We start from the raw sequence: 18,118 nt of genomic DNA on the forward strand, positions 1-18,118 counted from the left end.
AGCCACAGACACCCATAGAGGGGCCACAGACCCCCATAGAGGAGCCACAGACCCCCATAGAGGAGCCACAGAGACCCCCATAGAGGGGCCACAGACCCCCATAGAGGAGCCACAGAGACCCATAGAGGAGCCACAGAGACCCATAGAGGGGCCACAGAGACCCCCATAGAGGAGCCACAGAGACCCCCATAGAGGGGCCACAGACCCCCATAGAGGGGCCACAGACCCCCATAGAGGAGCCACAGAGACCCCCATAGAGGGGCCACAGACCCCCATAGAGGAGCCACAGAGACCCCATAGAGGGGCCACAGACCCCCATAGAGGGGCCACATACCCCCATAGAGGGGCCACATACCCCCATAGAGGCCACAGACCCCCATAGAGGGGCCACAGACCCCCATAGAGGGGCCACAGACCCCATAGAGGAGCCACAGACCCCCATAGAGGAGCCACAGAGACCCCCATAGAGGGGCCACAGACCCCCATAGAGGAGCCACAGAGACCCCCATAGAGGAGCCACAGACCCCCATAGAGGGGCCACAGAGACCCATAGAGGAGCCACAGAGACCCATAGAGGAGCCACAGACCCCCATAGAGGAGCCACAGAGACCCCCATAGAGGGGCCACAGACCCCCAGACCCCCACCTGCAGCACGGGGCTGTTGTCGAAGTTGTAGGCGCTGGGCCGGCCCTCCAGCGTGGAGAAGGCCACGTTGCCCCCCGTGAGCGGCGAGATGTCGCTGAAGTCGTCGGTGCAGAGCGCCTGCTGCTCGTCCTCCCCGGTGCGGATGAAGCCGCGGCCCGGCTTGCGGTACGTCTTCTTGCAGGAGCCGCTGTAGTACTGGTAGGGCACCCAGGGGCCCGCCTCGCTGGTCCGCTTGTAGATGGCGAAGCTCTCGGGGCGGCTGGTGTGGAACTTGAGCCGCACGTAGGTGATGTCGAAGGATTTACCTGCGGGGGGCGGAGCTTATGTTAGCACGCCGGTCATAGCCAGAGAACCTCCCGACACCAGGACAGAGACCCGGTCCTGGACCCGCTCCAGACCTCCACATGAGGTGTTGCCTCAGCAGGAAGTGGACTGGGGGGCCCCACGGAGCTGGAATGTGAAGTGGTCCTGGAGCTGCATAGTGATCAGGCCCCAGCAGGCCCGGGGGGGGGGGGGGGGGGGCCTCTGTCAACAGGGCTGCCAGTCTGAGTCCACAAATAAAGGTGAAGCAGCTGAGTTCACTCCAGGAGACAATGTGTGTGTGTGTGTGTGTGTGTTACATTGGAGCTGCAGGTGGAGACGTTCAAACAATGAATGATTGAGACCAGAACAGACCGGTTCAAACCAGTTTCACTTGGAGAAGAAATCAAGTCTTTGAGGACCAGTCCCCCTCGAGGAATCTTCTCTGAGGACCAGTCCCCCTAGAGGACCAGACCCCCTAGACCAGCGGTCCCCAACCTTTTTTGAGCCACGGACCGGTTCCGTGTCAGAAATTATTTTCACGGACCGACAATATAAATGACGTAATAAATATGACGTCATACAATTATACGAAGGGCATAAAGTGCCAAAACTACAACTCATCATGACGCCGAATGAGTGTGAGCCGTTTGCTTGTTTACCTGCAACGAGCCGCTAATGGAGACGGCGACAGACGTGTGTTTGGTCCGCTGCTCCTCACCGAGTTCTGGTCGCTGTCATTAGAACACAGAGTTGTTGTGTGAAATGTCCCTTAAGGCCACCGTCATTTGCATCTCCAACACATGTTCTTCTAGCTCGGACGGCTCGATTCACCGGGTGGGTTTGTTTACAAATGGGTTGCAGGTCTATTCTGTTGCAGTCGGGTCTTTTGTGGTTAAAGTACCCCTCAAACTCTTTTAAAAGCCTCTTCCACCCGGTCAACGTCTGAAACATGTAGAATGTTCCGCTGTTCACTCGCCCACACAGCAGCGACTTTATCGGCCAACTTGAAAACAGTTGTCATTTCCCTGAAGTGACAGAATTCATTGAGCAGGTTGAATATGTTTTAGATTCTTTGTCACTGTGCCGCCAGCAGAGGGTTCGGCGCGTGAGACTCGCCTGCAGCGATAAACCCGAACTTTAAGACTCCTGAACGTGGCTCAGACACACGGGTGGATCCGCTCCTTTTTCAAAATAATATATTTTTCCGACTGATAAAAAAAAAAAAAAAATTCGTGAAAATGCGCTCTACAAATTAACTGAATTGAACTGAATATATTTATATCTATATATATGAGAAGATACAGATATGATGATGTCATGTTGGCTTCTAGAGATAATTATATCCTGTTGTGTTCAGGGGTCAAAGGTCGTGTGATCCCTCATCCTGTCTTCCTTAACTGGGCAGGAAAAAAGACCCAGCAGCCTCTCTGTCTCTCCCTTTGTCTCTCTCGCTCTCTCTTTGTCTCTCTCTCTGGCAGCTCCTAAATTAGGGTTAGGGTTAGAGAAGCCAACATGGCCATTTATTGAGTTCAGGTTTTATAAACACATTGGAGACCTGGATGCTTTTACACCACGGTGGTGTTTTAAAGGTATTGTGTTAAGTAGGTGGTGGTGGAGGAGGAGCTGGTGTTTACTCCTCCTTTTTATGAGGTAAAACATGTTTTATTAGGGTCCGAGCGACAGACGAAGTCTGTCCGAGAGGACCCTATTGAAATTGTTAGGATTCTTATTGTTCTAATTTTTATTTTTGAACATTGGGGGCATATTGGGGGTACGTATCATAACCCAAAACTCACCAAATTTGGCAAGCTTGTCAGGCTTGGTGAAAATAGACGGATGACATGGACCTGGAAATTCGGCTTTCAAAAATTGCTCTCTAGCGCCACCTCAAAGTTTGACCGGCGACGCCCCTCACCCAGTATGTTCAAATGACTAGTTCTTTTTTTCCTCCAAGTCCACTTGGACCTGCTCTACAAAAAAGCCTCTCAGGACCCTAAGCTCCCTACTTAAATTTTCGGCCATTTTGAATTTTGTGAAAAACACATAATAGGCATTTGCTCCGACATATTCACTTTTTTTCCGCGGCCCGGTTCCAACCAAGCCGTGGACCGGTACCGGGCCACGGCCCGGGGGCCCCTGCCCTAGAGGACCAGTCCCCCTAGAGGACTCTTCTCTGAGGACCAGACCCCCTAGAGGACTCCTTTGTGGAGCGCTGACCCCTGGAGACTCCTCGGGGGACAGATTCAGGTATGGACATGAACGGGGCCTCCAGGTCTTCAGGAGCTTTACTTTGAGGCTCAGGGGGGAGGAGCCTAATGGAATGTGTTCACCAGGTAGAGAGAGAGACAAAGGGAGAGAGAGAGAAAGAGAGACAGAGAGAGAGAGAGACAAAGAGAGGGAGAGAGAAATTATATTTACATTTTTTTTAAACACTTTATTCGCATTTTTAGCCTTTACACAGATTCCTTAAAATAAAGTGCTTTAAAAAAAAAATCTGGTGTATAAAATAAAAACCAAAACAATAAAAAATTAAAGCTGCAAGCAGCGTCAAACGGGTCCTCGCTCATCTGCGCCGGTCGGGGGCGCCGGCGAGACGCCGGCCCGCTCGGCCGAGGACGCAAGCGCGCCGGTCGGACTCGACTCGGGCCGTGACTTGCAACAAGCACGACAAGTTTGGGGCAGATTCGACAAAGTCCAGTTTAGCCACTAGGTGGCGCTTTAACTACGTGAACATATCCATGCATCGTGTGTCCCTCCGTGAAGTATAGACCACGTCATGTAAATTCAATGTAAAAAAAAAAGTGATGAAAAAAAGCTGTCTCGTCTTGGAATCGATCACGCATCTCCAGGTGTCCAGTCAATCACTTATCATGCTGAGCTATAGATCTAGCTGGATTACAGGCAGCCGCAGGCGGTCACATTATTTTGGGCAGGACAAATTTGGGGCGGATTGAAGGAACTCCAGTTGAGCCAGTAGGTGGCGCTTTGAGTCTGTGAACATATCCATGCATCATATGTCTCTATAAGTGAAGTGTAGACCACGTCATGTAAATTAAATGTAAAAAAACCCAGAGAACATTATTTTTGCCTTAGCCTGGAATCAAAAACAGGTCTCTGTGTCACTAGGCAAGCACCTATTGCTCTGTACCACTGATTAGATGTAATTGCATCAGCTGTAGGGGGTAACATTATCGTGAAAGTGAATAAATTATGGTTATTTTACTTTTCAAGAGGTGTTCAATAGGTGTTCCTCGAAAAAATGTGCTTGTTTCTTCATGTGAATGTGTTCAGGCCTTGACTGGCATCACGCATGATTTTTTTGAGAAAGATTGGATGAGTTTAAGCAATAGTTTTTAACATAAAGAAATCACACAAAGTACACAATTATTGGCAGTAAAAAAACGTCAATTTCCTACTGACGAAAAGTACTTTTTTTCACAGTGTTCATTGTTCAAGTCTTGAGATTCTATAACAAATTATTAGAGCTGATTCTGTTGGCGTTTTGTGGGAGAAATCCTTAGATGTATAAAAGTGGAAAATGGCAAAATCAAGCAAAAAACGGCAAGAAACGCCCCAAAACGGCCAACTTTTGTGAACTATTGTAGCGCCCCCTACGGTTCAAATTGCACGAAATTTGCTGTGAATGTTTCAGGCTCCATTCTGCACATATCCTGACAGTGTTATTTTTTTTCCCAATAGTGTTGAAGTTATGAGCATTACAAAACAGGACACGCCCCTAAAATGTTCATTGGGCCATAGATGCTTACCACAATGATATATTTGAAAAAAGATGATATATCTTAGATGATATAGTTTCCATAATAATTATCTCCAATAGGTTTGGTATGAATTGGACCCCGCATGTGGGAGCAAATGCCTATTATGTGTTTTTCACAAAATTCAAAATGGCCGAAAATTTAAGTAGGGAGCTTAGGGTCCTGAGAGGCTTTTTTGTAGAGCAGGTCCAAGTGGACTTGGAGGAAAAAAAGAACTAGTCATTTGAACATACTGGGTGAGGGGCGTCGCCGGTCAAACTTTGAGGTGGCGCTAGAGAGCAATTTTTGAAAGCCGAATTTCCAGGTCCATGTCATCCGTCTATTTTCACCAAGCCTGACAAGCTTGCCAAATTTGGTGAGTTTTGGGTTATGATACGTACCCCCAATATGCCCCCAATGTTCAAAAATAAAAATTAGAACAATAAGAATCCTAACAATTTCAATAGGGTCCTCTCGGACAGACTTCGTCTGTCGCTCGGACCCTAATAAAACATGTTTTACCTCATAAAAAGGAGGAGTAAACACCAGCTCCTCCTCCACCACCACCTACTTAACACAATACCTTTAAAACACCACCGTGGTGTAAAAGCATCCAGGTCTCCAATGTGTTTATAAAACCTGAACTCAATAAATGGCCATGTTGGCTTCTCTAACCCTAACCCTAATTTAGGAGCTGCCAGAGAGAGAGACAAAGAGAGAGCGAGAGAGACAAAGGGAGAGACAGAGAGGCTGCTGGGTCTTTTTTCCTGCCCAGTTAAGGAAGACAGGATGAGGGATCACACGACCTTTGACCCCTGAACACAACAGGATATAATTATCTCTAGAAGCCAACATGACATCATCATATCTGTATCTTCTCATATATATAGATATAAATATATTCAGTTCAATTCAGTTAATTTGTAGAGCGCATTTTCACGAATTATAAACGTGTCAGAGTGCTTTACAATCTGTACAGACATCCCTGACCTTTGACCTCAGATATATATATATATATATACACACACGCACATATATATGTATATATATATATGTAGCCCTGATAATATATTTTGATAAAGTTACTCTAATAATAATAAGGTGTATATATATACTAATATTTGAGTTTTCTAATTTGTTTTGCTTATTTAACTTTCTAATTGAGTTGGTGATCGGTGGTCATTGTTTTCTGGTGTGGGAGACCAACCGCCAATCCAGCTTCACTATCAGTTAGAGGGGCGTGGCCTAAACGGAGGTAATGGTGGTGAAATAGGTGACAGCAACAGCTGTTGAGCTGCGTCAACGTCATGGTGGGACGTCAAAGGGCTGACAAATAGTTCTGCCTGTAGGATCTACACCAGGTAACGATCAGTGTGTTGAGTGTATGCTGCCCATTGACTAAATGTTATTGTAGTGTTGATAATCGCTACTCGCGATTATCATGTAGCTTCACACATGTTGATCTGCACCAGGAAAGCCAGATGAGCCACATTGGAGCTCCTGTGAGTCAGGAGACGACCACCAAGGAAGCTGAGCTGGTTCCCCAGGCTGCTGCTACAGACCTGCTGCTTCTTATTCCGTCAGACAATCCTTCCCTCTATTCACTTCCCGTTCCCAACACATCGTGAGGACTCCGACATGTCACTGCCCGTTTGTTTAGGCTTGTGTGGACAAGTGAAACGGTCACGACCGTTTAAGGCCACGACGATCTCCACAACGACTCGGCCGGCAACGGGGGGGTGGTTGGTGTGTGTGTGTGCTAGTGGGGTGTGAGTGCATTTGTGTTCTTTGTTTTATTTGTGATATTTATTATATTTGTTGTGGTGGTTGTATTTGTGGTATTGTAGAGGTTCTTAGGAAGAGAGAGCGAGTTATATACATTTTGTGGGTTTTCGTTGTATGGGGATTGGTGTTTAGTTTAGTTTTGTGAATAAATATGCTGTGGCGTGCCTTATGAACCAGTTGGCTGCACCGTCCCTCTGTTAAACACAACCCAGGACCCGCCCATCGGATAATGTACAGAGCTACATGGGCCGGGGGTTACATATACATACATATAAACAATATATATACATAAATATATATATATATTGTGTATATATACACACACACATATGTATATATATATATATACACACATATACGTGTATATGTATATATGCTTGTGTGTGTGTGTGTGGGTGCGAGTATGTGTGTGTGTGTGTTAGAGATGCACCGATCAGGTTTTTGGTGCCGATCACTGAAATCAGTACCTGCCGATCCGATAATACCGATCACGGATCACGGTGTCGATTGAAGCATTCGATTTATTGTGTAGCATTATTGCCTTGGATTATGAGGAAATACATATATAAAGCACCTCAAACATTAAAGAAATTACAGATTTCTTTAACCATTTAGGACTTTTACTTTGAAAAATGTCCTAATTGATACATTAAAATTGTTTGATTGCTATTGTAGGGGATTTCAGATATGTATGGAACACATCTGCATTACTCATTTCCTGGAACTCTTGGGGAAATCTATTTACAGGACTTTGTTTAAGATACAAAAGTCTGACTTATTTTTATAAACTTGGTCCAGTAAACATGTTTTAATGTTAGCATAATTTAAGCTAAATCTCAGAAACGATCTATAAAGATACAAAATCAGTTAATTGTTTACCTTTATATGCTAGTGTATGATTTATCGACATCTTATTTTGAAAAGCGGATGTTGTTTCACGTGGTTCTTTCCGCTAACTTGATCAACCCCTCTTTGCTCCCGATGGAATGTGTTTAGCGTGAACATCTCTAGGGGCAGACATGTGAGAGTCGGCTGAGTCGACCCAGAGATTCAACTCGGGGGACGGGGACGCCGCTCGGTGCTGAGGATCCCCTCTGACCTCTGACCTCTGCGGCCCTCGCCGGGCGCATCGTCTCCGTTGCGATTGAAACGTCTGATAGTTCTCTCAGATGTTACGTCATCTGATCGGCCGTTTTGAGAACGCCGATCAAAACCGATAATGGGAATATCGGCCGATATGGATCGGCGCCGATCAGATCGGTGCATCCCTAGTGTGTGTATGTGCGTGTGACAGATGTTTCACGTCTTCCAGGAGGTTTTTGAGGAGGAAGTAAAGATAGTGTGTACTAGACCACACCCCCTAAAGGAGGGGGCTCACAGCGGTCCAATCAAACTCCCCCCATGACCTCATCACATTCCCGGAGGAGGAACAATGGCCGCTGTGACTGCAGCGTGGGCCGAGGACACGGCTGACGCAGAGGTCAAAGGTCACCGCGCTGCAGTGTATAAACCACGGCATCGTCACGGTTACGCATTACTAAAGGTGCTCCCCTCAGCCAGCAGGGGGTCAGAGGTCAACCAGCAGCAGAGATCAAGACTCAGACTGAGGAATGTGAGGAATGTGAGCATGAACATGAAACAGTTCACTCTGACCTTTGACCCACAGACGAGCACCACGGGTTATTTCACTGTATACGTTATACTGAATATTTATACAGTATACATATTTACAGTACATATATATACTGTACATGCATGTATGTATATATGTACACATGTACAGTATATATATGCTTTTTTTTCTTTGAATGAGGTTCATGTGCTGGTGTGATCATATATATCTATATATTAAAGCTGTTAATGTGTAACTAAATATTTATATATATGTATTAAAGCTGTTAATGAGTCACTAAATATTTATATATGTATTCAAGCTGTTAATGAGTAACTAAATATATATGTATATGTATTAAAGCTGTTAATGAGTAACTATATATGTATGTATATATATATTGTATATGTATTAAAGCTGTTAATGAGTAACTATATATGTATGTATATATATATTGTATATGTATTAAAGCTGTTAATGAGTAACTATATATTGTATATGTATTAAAGCTGTTAATGAGTAACTATATATGTATGTATATGTATTAAAGCTGTTAATGAGTAACTATATATGTATGTATATATGTATATGTATTAAAGCTGTTAATGAGGACGTGTCCTCTGAGGAACACATGAAGCTCTTTTCTTCTTTTCTCTTATCTGTGGAATGCAGAAACATGTTTGATAAACGAAGCGCTCTGATTGGACGAGAGGAGATTACAGCGTGTTGTTTCGGAAATGAGCTCCTGATGACATGTGGCTAACGTTAGCTTAGCTCCTGAAGCAATACGAGGTGAAGTAAAGGACTACGAGGTGAAGTAAAGCAGTACGAAGTGAAGTAAAGGAATACGAGGTGAAGTAAAGGAATACGAGGTGAAGTAAAGGACTACGAGGTGAAGTAATGGAATACGAGGTGAAGTAAAGCAGTACGAGGTGAAGTAAAGGAATACGAGGTGAAGTAAAGCAATACGAGGTGAAGTAAAGCAGTACGAGGTGAAGTAAAGGAATACGAGGTGAAGTAAAGGAATACGAGGTGAAGTAAAGGAGTACGAGGTGAAGTAAAGGAATACGAGGTGAAGTAAAGGACTACGAGGTGAAGTAAAGGAATACGAGGTGAAGTAAAGCAATACGAGGTGAAGTAAAGGAATACGAGGTGAAGTAAAGGAGTACGAGGTGAAGTAAAGGAATACGAGGTGAAGTAAAGGACTACGAGGTGAAGTAAAGGAATACGAGGTGAAGTAAAGCAGTACGAGGTGAAGTAAAGCAGTACGAGGTGAAGTAAAGGAATACGAGGTGAAGTAAAGGAGTACGAGGTGAAGTAAAGGAATACGAGGTGAAGTAAAGGAGTACGAGGTGAAGTAAAGGAATACGAGGTGAAGTAAAGGAGTACGAGGTGAAGTAAAGGAAGGAATACGAGGTGAAGTAAAGGAAGGAATACGAGGTGAAGTAAAGGAATACGAGGTGAAGTAAAGGAGTACGAGGTGAAGTAAAGGAATACGAGGTGAAGTAAAGGAGTACGAGGTGAAGTAAAGGAAGGAATACGAGGTGAAGTAAAGGAAGGAATACATCCTGCAGTGACATCACAGATTGGGGGCGTGGCCAGAAGCAGGTTCCCGCGGTGCTCACTAATCACCAGGCGCTTCGTTCTCTTGGGCTAAAATTACCCTGCATGCATCTGCTTGTCCCTGTAATGCATCTCTGGTTCAGACTCCACTCTATAATAGAACCCCCCCCCCCGGGGTATGAATCACTTCCTGAGAAAAGCAAATCACAGAGGCTGTGTCTACTACCGCGCACTTAACGAAGTACACTGCAATGCAGTGCACTGCAATTCAGTGCACTGCATTGCAGTGTACTGCGTCGCTGATGAAGTGCTGTCTCAAATGGAACACTTAACCGTTAACCACTTGGCGGAAGTGACGGACGCAAATCTGTTCACGGCACCCGCGAAATTAAGCCGGGAGTGACGTATGCAAATCTTCTTGCGATCCCGTAACCCTTAAAGTGACAAAATGAATGCACTTCTTGCCCTCTTGTTGTCCCTTGTTTACCTTTCTCCACCCCATGTGGAAACTGCGATACCTCCACAATCGCGGTAGGAGCCTCCGCCTTCTGGCTGAAGTCGAGATGGTATATGTAAATTTAATTGTGATTTTGCCTTACCTTCACAGCATAGCTTCATGTAGTAGTTGCAATTAAATTCTCCTCGCTAGGTATGCTAAATTCTCAATTATCTTTGTCAGAAGTAGCCTTCTTCTTTGCAATCCACATACACACCATATGGAAATAAAACATGACAAATCTGTACATGCTTGTCCCTAGATTCCAATTAGTTTTAAGAATTATCCACTGAAATGATAGGCATCATCTGGGTGAATTCACACAGTAATAGGCCTACTTTGACTGACTGTACTTTTATACACATCTCTGTTGTAGTGAAGTTCACCCTGATACAGGAATCAATTAGCAATTGAACACACAGGCATATTAATTATTGTTACAAACATGCATCACTTCTAATATAAATCAGAAAACGCAATAAAAGACTACAAAACCTCAATGACAACATTTTATTGATAAAATGACTTACATATTCATATAATCTTCCCCTCCCCTCCCCACACACTCTACAGCAGCCACCCAGTCCCAGGCGGCGCTGCCGTATCAATGTTGCAATGCCACTGCTGGCGTTGTGTTGTGATGGCCACAGTGACATGAGGGTGGACTTCAGGCTCACCGAGAGTCATTCAACGCCCTCATGGCTGTGCTGGGCACTGACTGACCACGGTTGGGGCCCCGAGATCTCCTGTCTAGTTTTTATTTTTTGGCTTGCCAGCGCCACCTCCTATCGGGTGGTGGCCAGGGCCGACAGGCCCCGGGCTCAGTGCATGATGCCAGGGTCCTGAATAACAGCCCCATCTTCTATGAGCAGTCATCCCTCCACCAGGATACTGTATCCTTGGGGATGGTGGCTCCCCTGCCTGTCCCAACCCATCTGCCTCATGACCTCCTTCAGGCAGCCTGTCCACCTCAAGCTACAACCGCTGCCTGTCAAAGGCGAGGTGTTGTGGAGAGGTCCTTGGGATACTTAAGACGCCGATGGCGGTCCATCTTCTTAAAGGCCCTGGAGGTGGATGTGAGGTGCCAGAGGTCATTGGAGCCAGATGCATATGTCGGGAGGGCAGCAGAGGACCAGCACCAGCACCTCCAGGAAACGTCTCTGGGGCAGGAAACAGAAATAGGATAGCCATTCAGTGCTCTGTCCCAGACCACGATTACATTTAAATTAATACATACGACATTAAAAAAACAACACAACGATGATTGAAAGCTACAATTATTTCAAGAAGGACAAGCTTAGATAGCGATCGTAACGGTATTAATTATCGGGCGGCGTGTTGGTAAACGTTCGCGGTGTCTAACCCGTTATTAAACTGAGCATATCCATTGTTAATCCATTATTAAAGTTTCTATTTCGATTGGTTAACAGAACAGCCGTTGTTTAACACTGTCCGATGACTGACATAGCTATCTGTCGTCGGACTTGCCGCTGGAGCAAGCGCCTGGAGCCGACCTGCCCCGCTCGTCAAGCGGAAAGTGTCCGATAAAGTGCACCTTCGGACTGGCCGGGTGGTGGATTACCCAGCTAGCTTATCATAACTGCCATGCAGATCCAATGGCATCTAATGCTACCTAGGTATGATCACTAATCTGAGAACGGCATGTTAGTAGTGCATTGTAATACCAGTACAATGTGTAACTACCGCTGATACTTACATTTACGGTCTGTAGCTTCGTGGTCTACCGCTTGTGCTGTCCGCCATTGTTTTAGAAATAAAATGAAAAGCTGGCGAAAGGGCTCCTCCTCTTCCGCTACGTCGCCAAGATGGCGGCCGCTTAGTGCGAGTAGTGTCCATCGTTTTACACTACATTTTTGGCCCGTTTGCAGTGCACCATCCGGGTACTTTCAGTGCACTGCATTTTGCTGGTTTTGTCAGTGTGGCGCACTTCGAGCACTTCGAGCACTGAAAGTCAGTGCTCGAAGTGCTCAAGTGCGCGGTAGTAGACACAGCCAGAGTCTCAGCAGGACCACAGACCCCCCCCCCCCGACACCCTTCAGCTCAGGTCCAGGCCTCCCAGATGATTCCCACAGTGATCTGTTTGTTCCCACAGGAAACGCTTCGTCAGGTCAGCTTACAGTCGGGCCAGAGGTCAGGGGTCAGAGCAGGAAGTCAGGACTCGGTGGACCAGGACCACGCGGGAAACGCATTTTAAGAACATCAGACAGGGAGTGAATGCTGATGCGACAGGAAGTGAATGTTGATAAGACAGGAAGTGAACGCTGATAAGACAGGAAGTGAATGCTGATAAGACAGGAAGTGAACGCTGATAAGACAGGAAGTGAACGCTGATAAGACAGGAAGTGAACGCTGATAAGACAGGAAGTGAACGCTGATAAGACAGGAAGTGAATGCTGATAAGACAGGAAGTGAATGCTGATAAGACAGGAAGTGAACGCTGATAAGACAGGAAGCGAATGCTGATGTGACAGGAAGTGAATGCTGATGTGACAGGAAGTCAGCTAATGAAACCTAACGATGTAATCAACGATGCGTTCACTGCCGCGTGGAGCTTCCATTTACCAACATCTAGTCAAGGAGTGTTTGATGGACATGAAGTTTCATGTCATTAATTCTGGTCTCGTCTTCATCAAAAACAAACAAACGTTTCCTCAAGTTATTTACAGACGAGTGTCCACACGTCGGATTACAACCAGAAGCCTTTGAACGCGTCTGTTCCTTGACGAACTACCATCTAGGAGCTGCTCTTGAACGCAGCGTTGGCCACCCTGAGGAGTCTTTGTGAACAGGCCCGTGAGAATCTTTCAACAAACCCACGCTCGAAAAGTTGAAGGGTCCTCGAACGCACCTGCACGCCGCACAGAAAGGAGAGCAGCAGCCTGGACGAGGTCTGCTCCCAGGACCCGATAAGAGCCGGCGCCTCATGTTGAGATCCTATCTGGCTCTGTTTAGTCGAGCCAACAGGAACTCGTCCACGCTCGACCTCGAGGCCTCCAGTGAACAACGGGGTGCGTTCAGGGACATAAATCCGTCATCTACGTTTGGTTTTTCAACTCATAATTACCTTTAATATTTATTACGCCGCTGAAGGCACCACCCAGAAACAACAGACCGCTGGGTGGTGCGTTCAATGACACTCTTCGGAGAGTTGACTTGTGGCTGGAAGAAAGAAAAAAAAAAAAAACATCTCGCCGTCATGTCTGGCAGCCAAATGTCAAACCTCGGGTGTCCTTGAAAGCGGCATTAGGCCGTGCTATGTTCACTGCCTCCGTAATTAGAGTTACCGCGTCCTGGAGGTTTGACAACAAGCTTTCGTTTTTATTTGGATTAAAAAGCAACGAATAAAAGAGAATCTGAAAACTACCACGCTGGGTAACGATGATCTGAACGTGACCCTGAACGCACCGCAGGTCTTCTAATGAGCGCGCGGTGACAGGAAGGTGGAGTCTGCTCCTCAGAGGACCAGCAGCTGGTCCAGGTGTGAACCAACAGACAGGAAGTGAGGGAGGACCAGAACCGACCAATCAGGGCCGAGAAGGAGAGGCATTAGTAACAGCAGTGCACTCTGGGAAACCCCCGCTCAGTCTCCATCATAGAACAGCAGCTGTGTGTGTGTGTGTGTGTGTGGGAGGAAGACAGACCCTTTGTGAGGACTCGGCGTGGGAAGAAGGCGGAGCTTCACAGCTGGAGCGTTTCAATAAAGACGAACATGTTCAGATCTCCTCCGGCCAATCAGAGCTCTTCAACTCCCCATGACATCATCCTCACGACCTCATGTCCTCTCAGCCTCATGTCCTCTCAGCCTCATGTCCTCTCATCCTCATGTCCTCTCAGCCTCATGTCCTCTCAGCCTCATGTCCTCTCATCCTCATGTGCTCACTCATTCTTCATGTCCTCATGTCCTCTCATCCTCATGTCCTCTCAGCCTCATGTCCTCTCATCCTCCTGTGCTCACTCATTCTTCATGTCCTCTCGTCCTCATGTCCTCTCATCCTCATGTCCTCTCATCCTCATGTCCTCTCATCCTCATGTCCTCTCATCCTCCTGTGCTCACTCATTCTTCATGTCCTCATGTCCTCTCATCCTCATGTCCTCTCGTCCTCATGTCCTCTCATCCTCATGTCCTCTCGTCCTCATGTCCTCTCATCCTCCTGTGCTCACTCATTCTTCATGTCCTCATGTCCTCTCATCCTCATGTCCTCTCGTCCTCATGTCCTCTCATCCTCATGTCCTCTCATCCTCCTGTGCTCACTCATTCTTCATGTCCTCATGTCCTCTCATCCTCATGTCCTCTCGTCCTCTCATCCTCATGTCCTCTAATCCTCCTGTGCTCACTCATTCTTCATGTCCTCTCATCCTCATGTCCTCTCATCCTCATGTCCTCACTCATTCTTCATGTCCTCTCATCCTCTCATCCTCATGTCCTCTCATCCTCTCATCCTCTCATCCTCATGTCCTCTCATCCTCATGTCCTCTCGTCCTCATGTCCTCTCATCCTCATGTCCTCTCATCTTCATGTCCTCTCGTCCTCATGTCCTCTCGTCCTCATGTCCTCTCATCCTCCTGTGCTCACTCATTCTTCATGTCCTCATGTCCTCTCATCCTCATGTCCTCTCGTCCTCATGTCCTCTCATCCTCATGTCCTCTCGTCCTCATGTCCTCTCATCCTCCTGTGCTCACTCATTCTTCATGTCCTCATGTCCTCTCATCCTCATGTCCTCTCGTCCTCATGTCCTCATCCTCATGTCCTCTCGTCCTCATGTCCTCTCGTCCTCATGTCCTCTCGTCCTCCTGTGCTCACTCATTCTTCATGTCCTCTCGTCCTCATGTCCTCTCATCTTCATGTCCTCTCGTCCTCATGTCCTCTCGTCCTCATGTCCTCTCATCCTCCTGTGCTCACTCATTCTTCATGTCCTCATGTCCTCTCATCCTCATGTCCTCTCGTCCTCATGTCCTCTCATCCTCATGTCCTCTCATCCTCATGTCCTCTCGTCCTCATGTCCTCTCGTCCTCCTGTGCTCACTCATTCTTCATGTCCTCATGTCCTCTCATCCTCATGTCCTCTCATCCTCATGTCCTCTAATCCTCCTGTGCTCACTCATTCTTCATGTCCTCATGTCCTCTCATCCTCATGTCCTCTCATCCTCATGTCCTCACTCATTCTTCATGTCCTCTCATCCTCATGTCCTCTCGTCCTCATGTCCTCTCGTCCTCATGTCCTCTCATCCTCATGTCCTCTCATCCTCATGTCCTCTCGTCCTCATGTCCTCATGTCCTCTCATCCTCATGTCCTCTCATCCTCATGTCCTCTCATCCTCATGTCCTCTCATCCTCATGTCCTCTCGTCCTCATGTCCTCTCGTCCTCATGTCCTCTCATCCTCCTGTGCTCACTCATTCTTCATGTCCTCTCATCCTCATGTCCTCTCGTCCTCATGTCCTCTCATCCTCATGTCCTCTCGTCCTCCTGTGCTCCATTCTTCATCCTCATGTCCTCTCATCCTCATGTCCTCTCATCCTCATGTCCTCTAATCCTCCTGTGCTCACTCATTCTTCATGTCCTCATGTCCTCTCATCCTCATGTCCTCTCATCCTCATGTCCTCACTCATTCTTCATGTCCTCTCATCCTCATGTCCTCTCATCCTCATGTCCTCTCGTCCTCATGTCCTCTCATCCTCATGTCCTCTCGTCCTCATGTCCTCTCGTCCTCATGTCCTCTCATCCTCATGTCCTCTCATCCTCATGTCCTCTCGTCCTCATGTCCTCTCGTCCTCATGTCCTCTCGTCCTCATGTCCTCTCATCCTCATGTCCTCTCATCCTCATGTCCTCCTGTGGTTCTAAGCGGTGTGGATGTGGTCGTCTGCCGTCGGCTCTTTGAGGCTCGCCTCCTGCTGACGGAGACGAGTCGCGACACGTCGTCTTCAAAGACGCTCAGAAACACGAGCTCACCTCGGCTCCTCAAACACACCGTCTCCCTGAGATGAAACAGACACGGGGACACAGACGGTGGAGGACAGACGGGTGGAGGACAGACAGGTGGGGGACAGATGGGTGGAGGACAGACGGGTGGAGGACAGACGGGTGGGGGACACGGTGGAGGACAGACGGGTGAAGGACAGACGGGTGGGGGACACGGTGGAGGACAGACGGGTGGAGGACAGACGGGTGGGGGACACACGGGAGGACACGGTGGAGGACAGACGGGTGAAGGACAGACGGGTGGGGGACACGGTGGAGGACAGACGGGTGGAGGACAGACGGGTGGGGGACACGGTGGAGGACAGACGGGTGGAGGACAGACGGGTGAGGACAGACGAGTGGAGGACAGACGGGTGAAGGACAGACGGGTGAGGACAGACGAGTGGGGGACACGGTGGGGGACAGACGGGTGGAGGACAGACGGGTGAAGGACAGACGGGTGGAGGACAGATGGGTGAGGACAGACGAGTGGAGGACAGACGGGTGAGGACAGACGGGTGAAGGACAGACGAGTGGAGGACAGACGGGTGAGGACAGACGGGTGGAGGACAGACGGGTGGGGGACACGGTGGAGGACAGACGGGTGAGGACAGACGGGTGAGGACAGACGGGTGAAGGACAGACGAGTGGGGGACAGACGGGTGGAGGACAGACGGGTGGAGGACAGACGGGTGAGGACAGACGGGTGACTCAAAGAGTCTCAGGAATGTGAATTAAACAGGAAACTCATGAGGTCAGCGAGCCGCCTGATTGGTCGCCTGCTGGTTCTGTCCAAAGGTCCAACAGCTGGAGGAGAACCACCAGAACCAGGTTCTCCTGAGCCTTCACGCGTCATGTTGTTGTTTTTAACCAGAAGAGGAGGAACAGCCTTATGAAACATGGTCTGGTCTCAGACCCCCACCCTGAATCTACAGTGGAGGTGGTGCGTTTGAGGGACACCAGGCTGCTAACTTCACACCTCCAGGCGCGCGCGCGCACACGCACACGCACACACACACGCGCCCCCCCCCCCCCCGCTCACCCAGGTGCAGCGTGAGGTTGATGGCGGCGGGGTACTGGACCCCCGCCAGCATGGTCTGGCTCTGCCACCAGGTGGTGTCCTGCTGGTTGTTGTAGTCCGTCAGGTACGCCGCGCTGTGCTGGTTCCGCGGGTCGCGCGCGTCGCAGATGTGGCACGACTTGGTGACGCCGGTGGCGCCGGTCTGCACGCAGTACTCCTCCGGCGGCGCCCCGCAGCTGTTGGTGGCCGCCACCGTCACGTTGAACGCGGCGTTCACGAACTCCGGCATGCAGCGCTGCGCGCGCTGCTGCTCGTCCGCGCACTCGTCCATGGCCGCGCGCGCGCACAGCGCCAGCCAGCTCAGGGCCAGCAGAGCCCGGGGCGTCGCGCGCATGTCTGCTCCGGCGTCTCGGGACCTCGACGACGAGCTGGAACTTTACGGGACTCCGGCTCTCCGTGAACTTCGTCGCGCGCACGTCGTCGGTGGACTGTCCGGTTACCGGCGGGGTGTCGTGCTGCAGGCCGCGTCCCGAGCTCTGTTCCCGGCTGCTGCTGCTGCTGCGCGTGAGGGTCGGTGGGCTCGGTGGGTCGCTGCTCCGTGTGTGCTCGCCGCCATGCAACTCCAAACTCCCGCAGGAAGAGGCGCGCTCCAGACTACACCCAGCCCGCTACTGCGCAGCTCTGGTGCGCAGACGACACTCCGGCCACTTCCGCAAGTCTTTGGGACTTTGTGGAACAGCAGCTCGATGACGTCACCGCCTCAGCTGTTGCCAAGAAGTTTCTGGGAAGTTTTTACAATTTTAGTTTGTATATATAGACACATAAGGAGAGAGGAGCTCAGTGTATCCTAAGCGTCCATAAGGAGAGAGGAGAGGAGCTCAGTGTATCCTAAGCGTCCATAAGGAGAGAGGAGAGAGGAGCTCAGTGTATCCTAAGCGTCCATAAGGAGAGAGGAGGAG

The 18,118-nt window shown here is 48.7% G+C and overlaps 1 protein-coding gene across 1 annotated transcript in view; it reads right to left on the bottom strand.

The window, feature by feature from the left end:
- The window catches only part of lamc1 (laminin, gamma 1), a 40,464-nt gene extending 22,665 nt beyond the window's left edge, over positions 1–17,799 (bottom strand). Inside the window, exons 1-2 of the mRNA XM_056410474.1 lie at positions 17,181–17,799; positions 646–950 (exon numbers count right to left, since the gene is read on the bottom strand). Of these exons, the coding sequence (XP_056266449.1) occupies positions 646–950; positions 17,181–17,553 (678 nt within the window). The 5' untranslated portion in view covers positions 17,554–17,799. The remainder of the gene's footprint in view (positions 1–645; positions 951–17,180) is intronic.
- Positions 17,800–18,118: the final 319 nt, after the last annotated feature.

This window comes from Pseudoliparis swirei, unplaced genomic scaffold (assembly GCF_029220125.1).
Source record: "Pseudoliparis swirei isolate HS2019 ecotype Mariana Trench unplaced genomic scaffold, NWPU_hadal_v1 hadal_25, whole genome shotgun sequence".
NCBI lineage: Eukaryota > Metazoa > Chordata > Actinopteri > Perciformes > Liparidae > Pseudoliparis > Pseudoliparis swirei.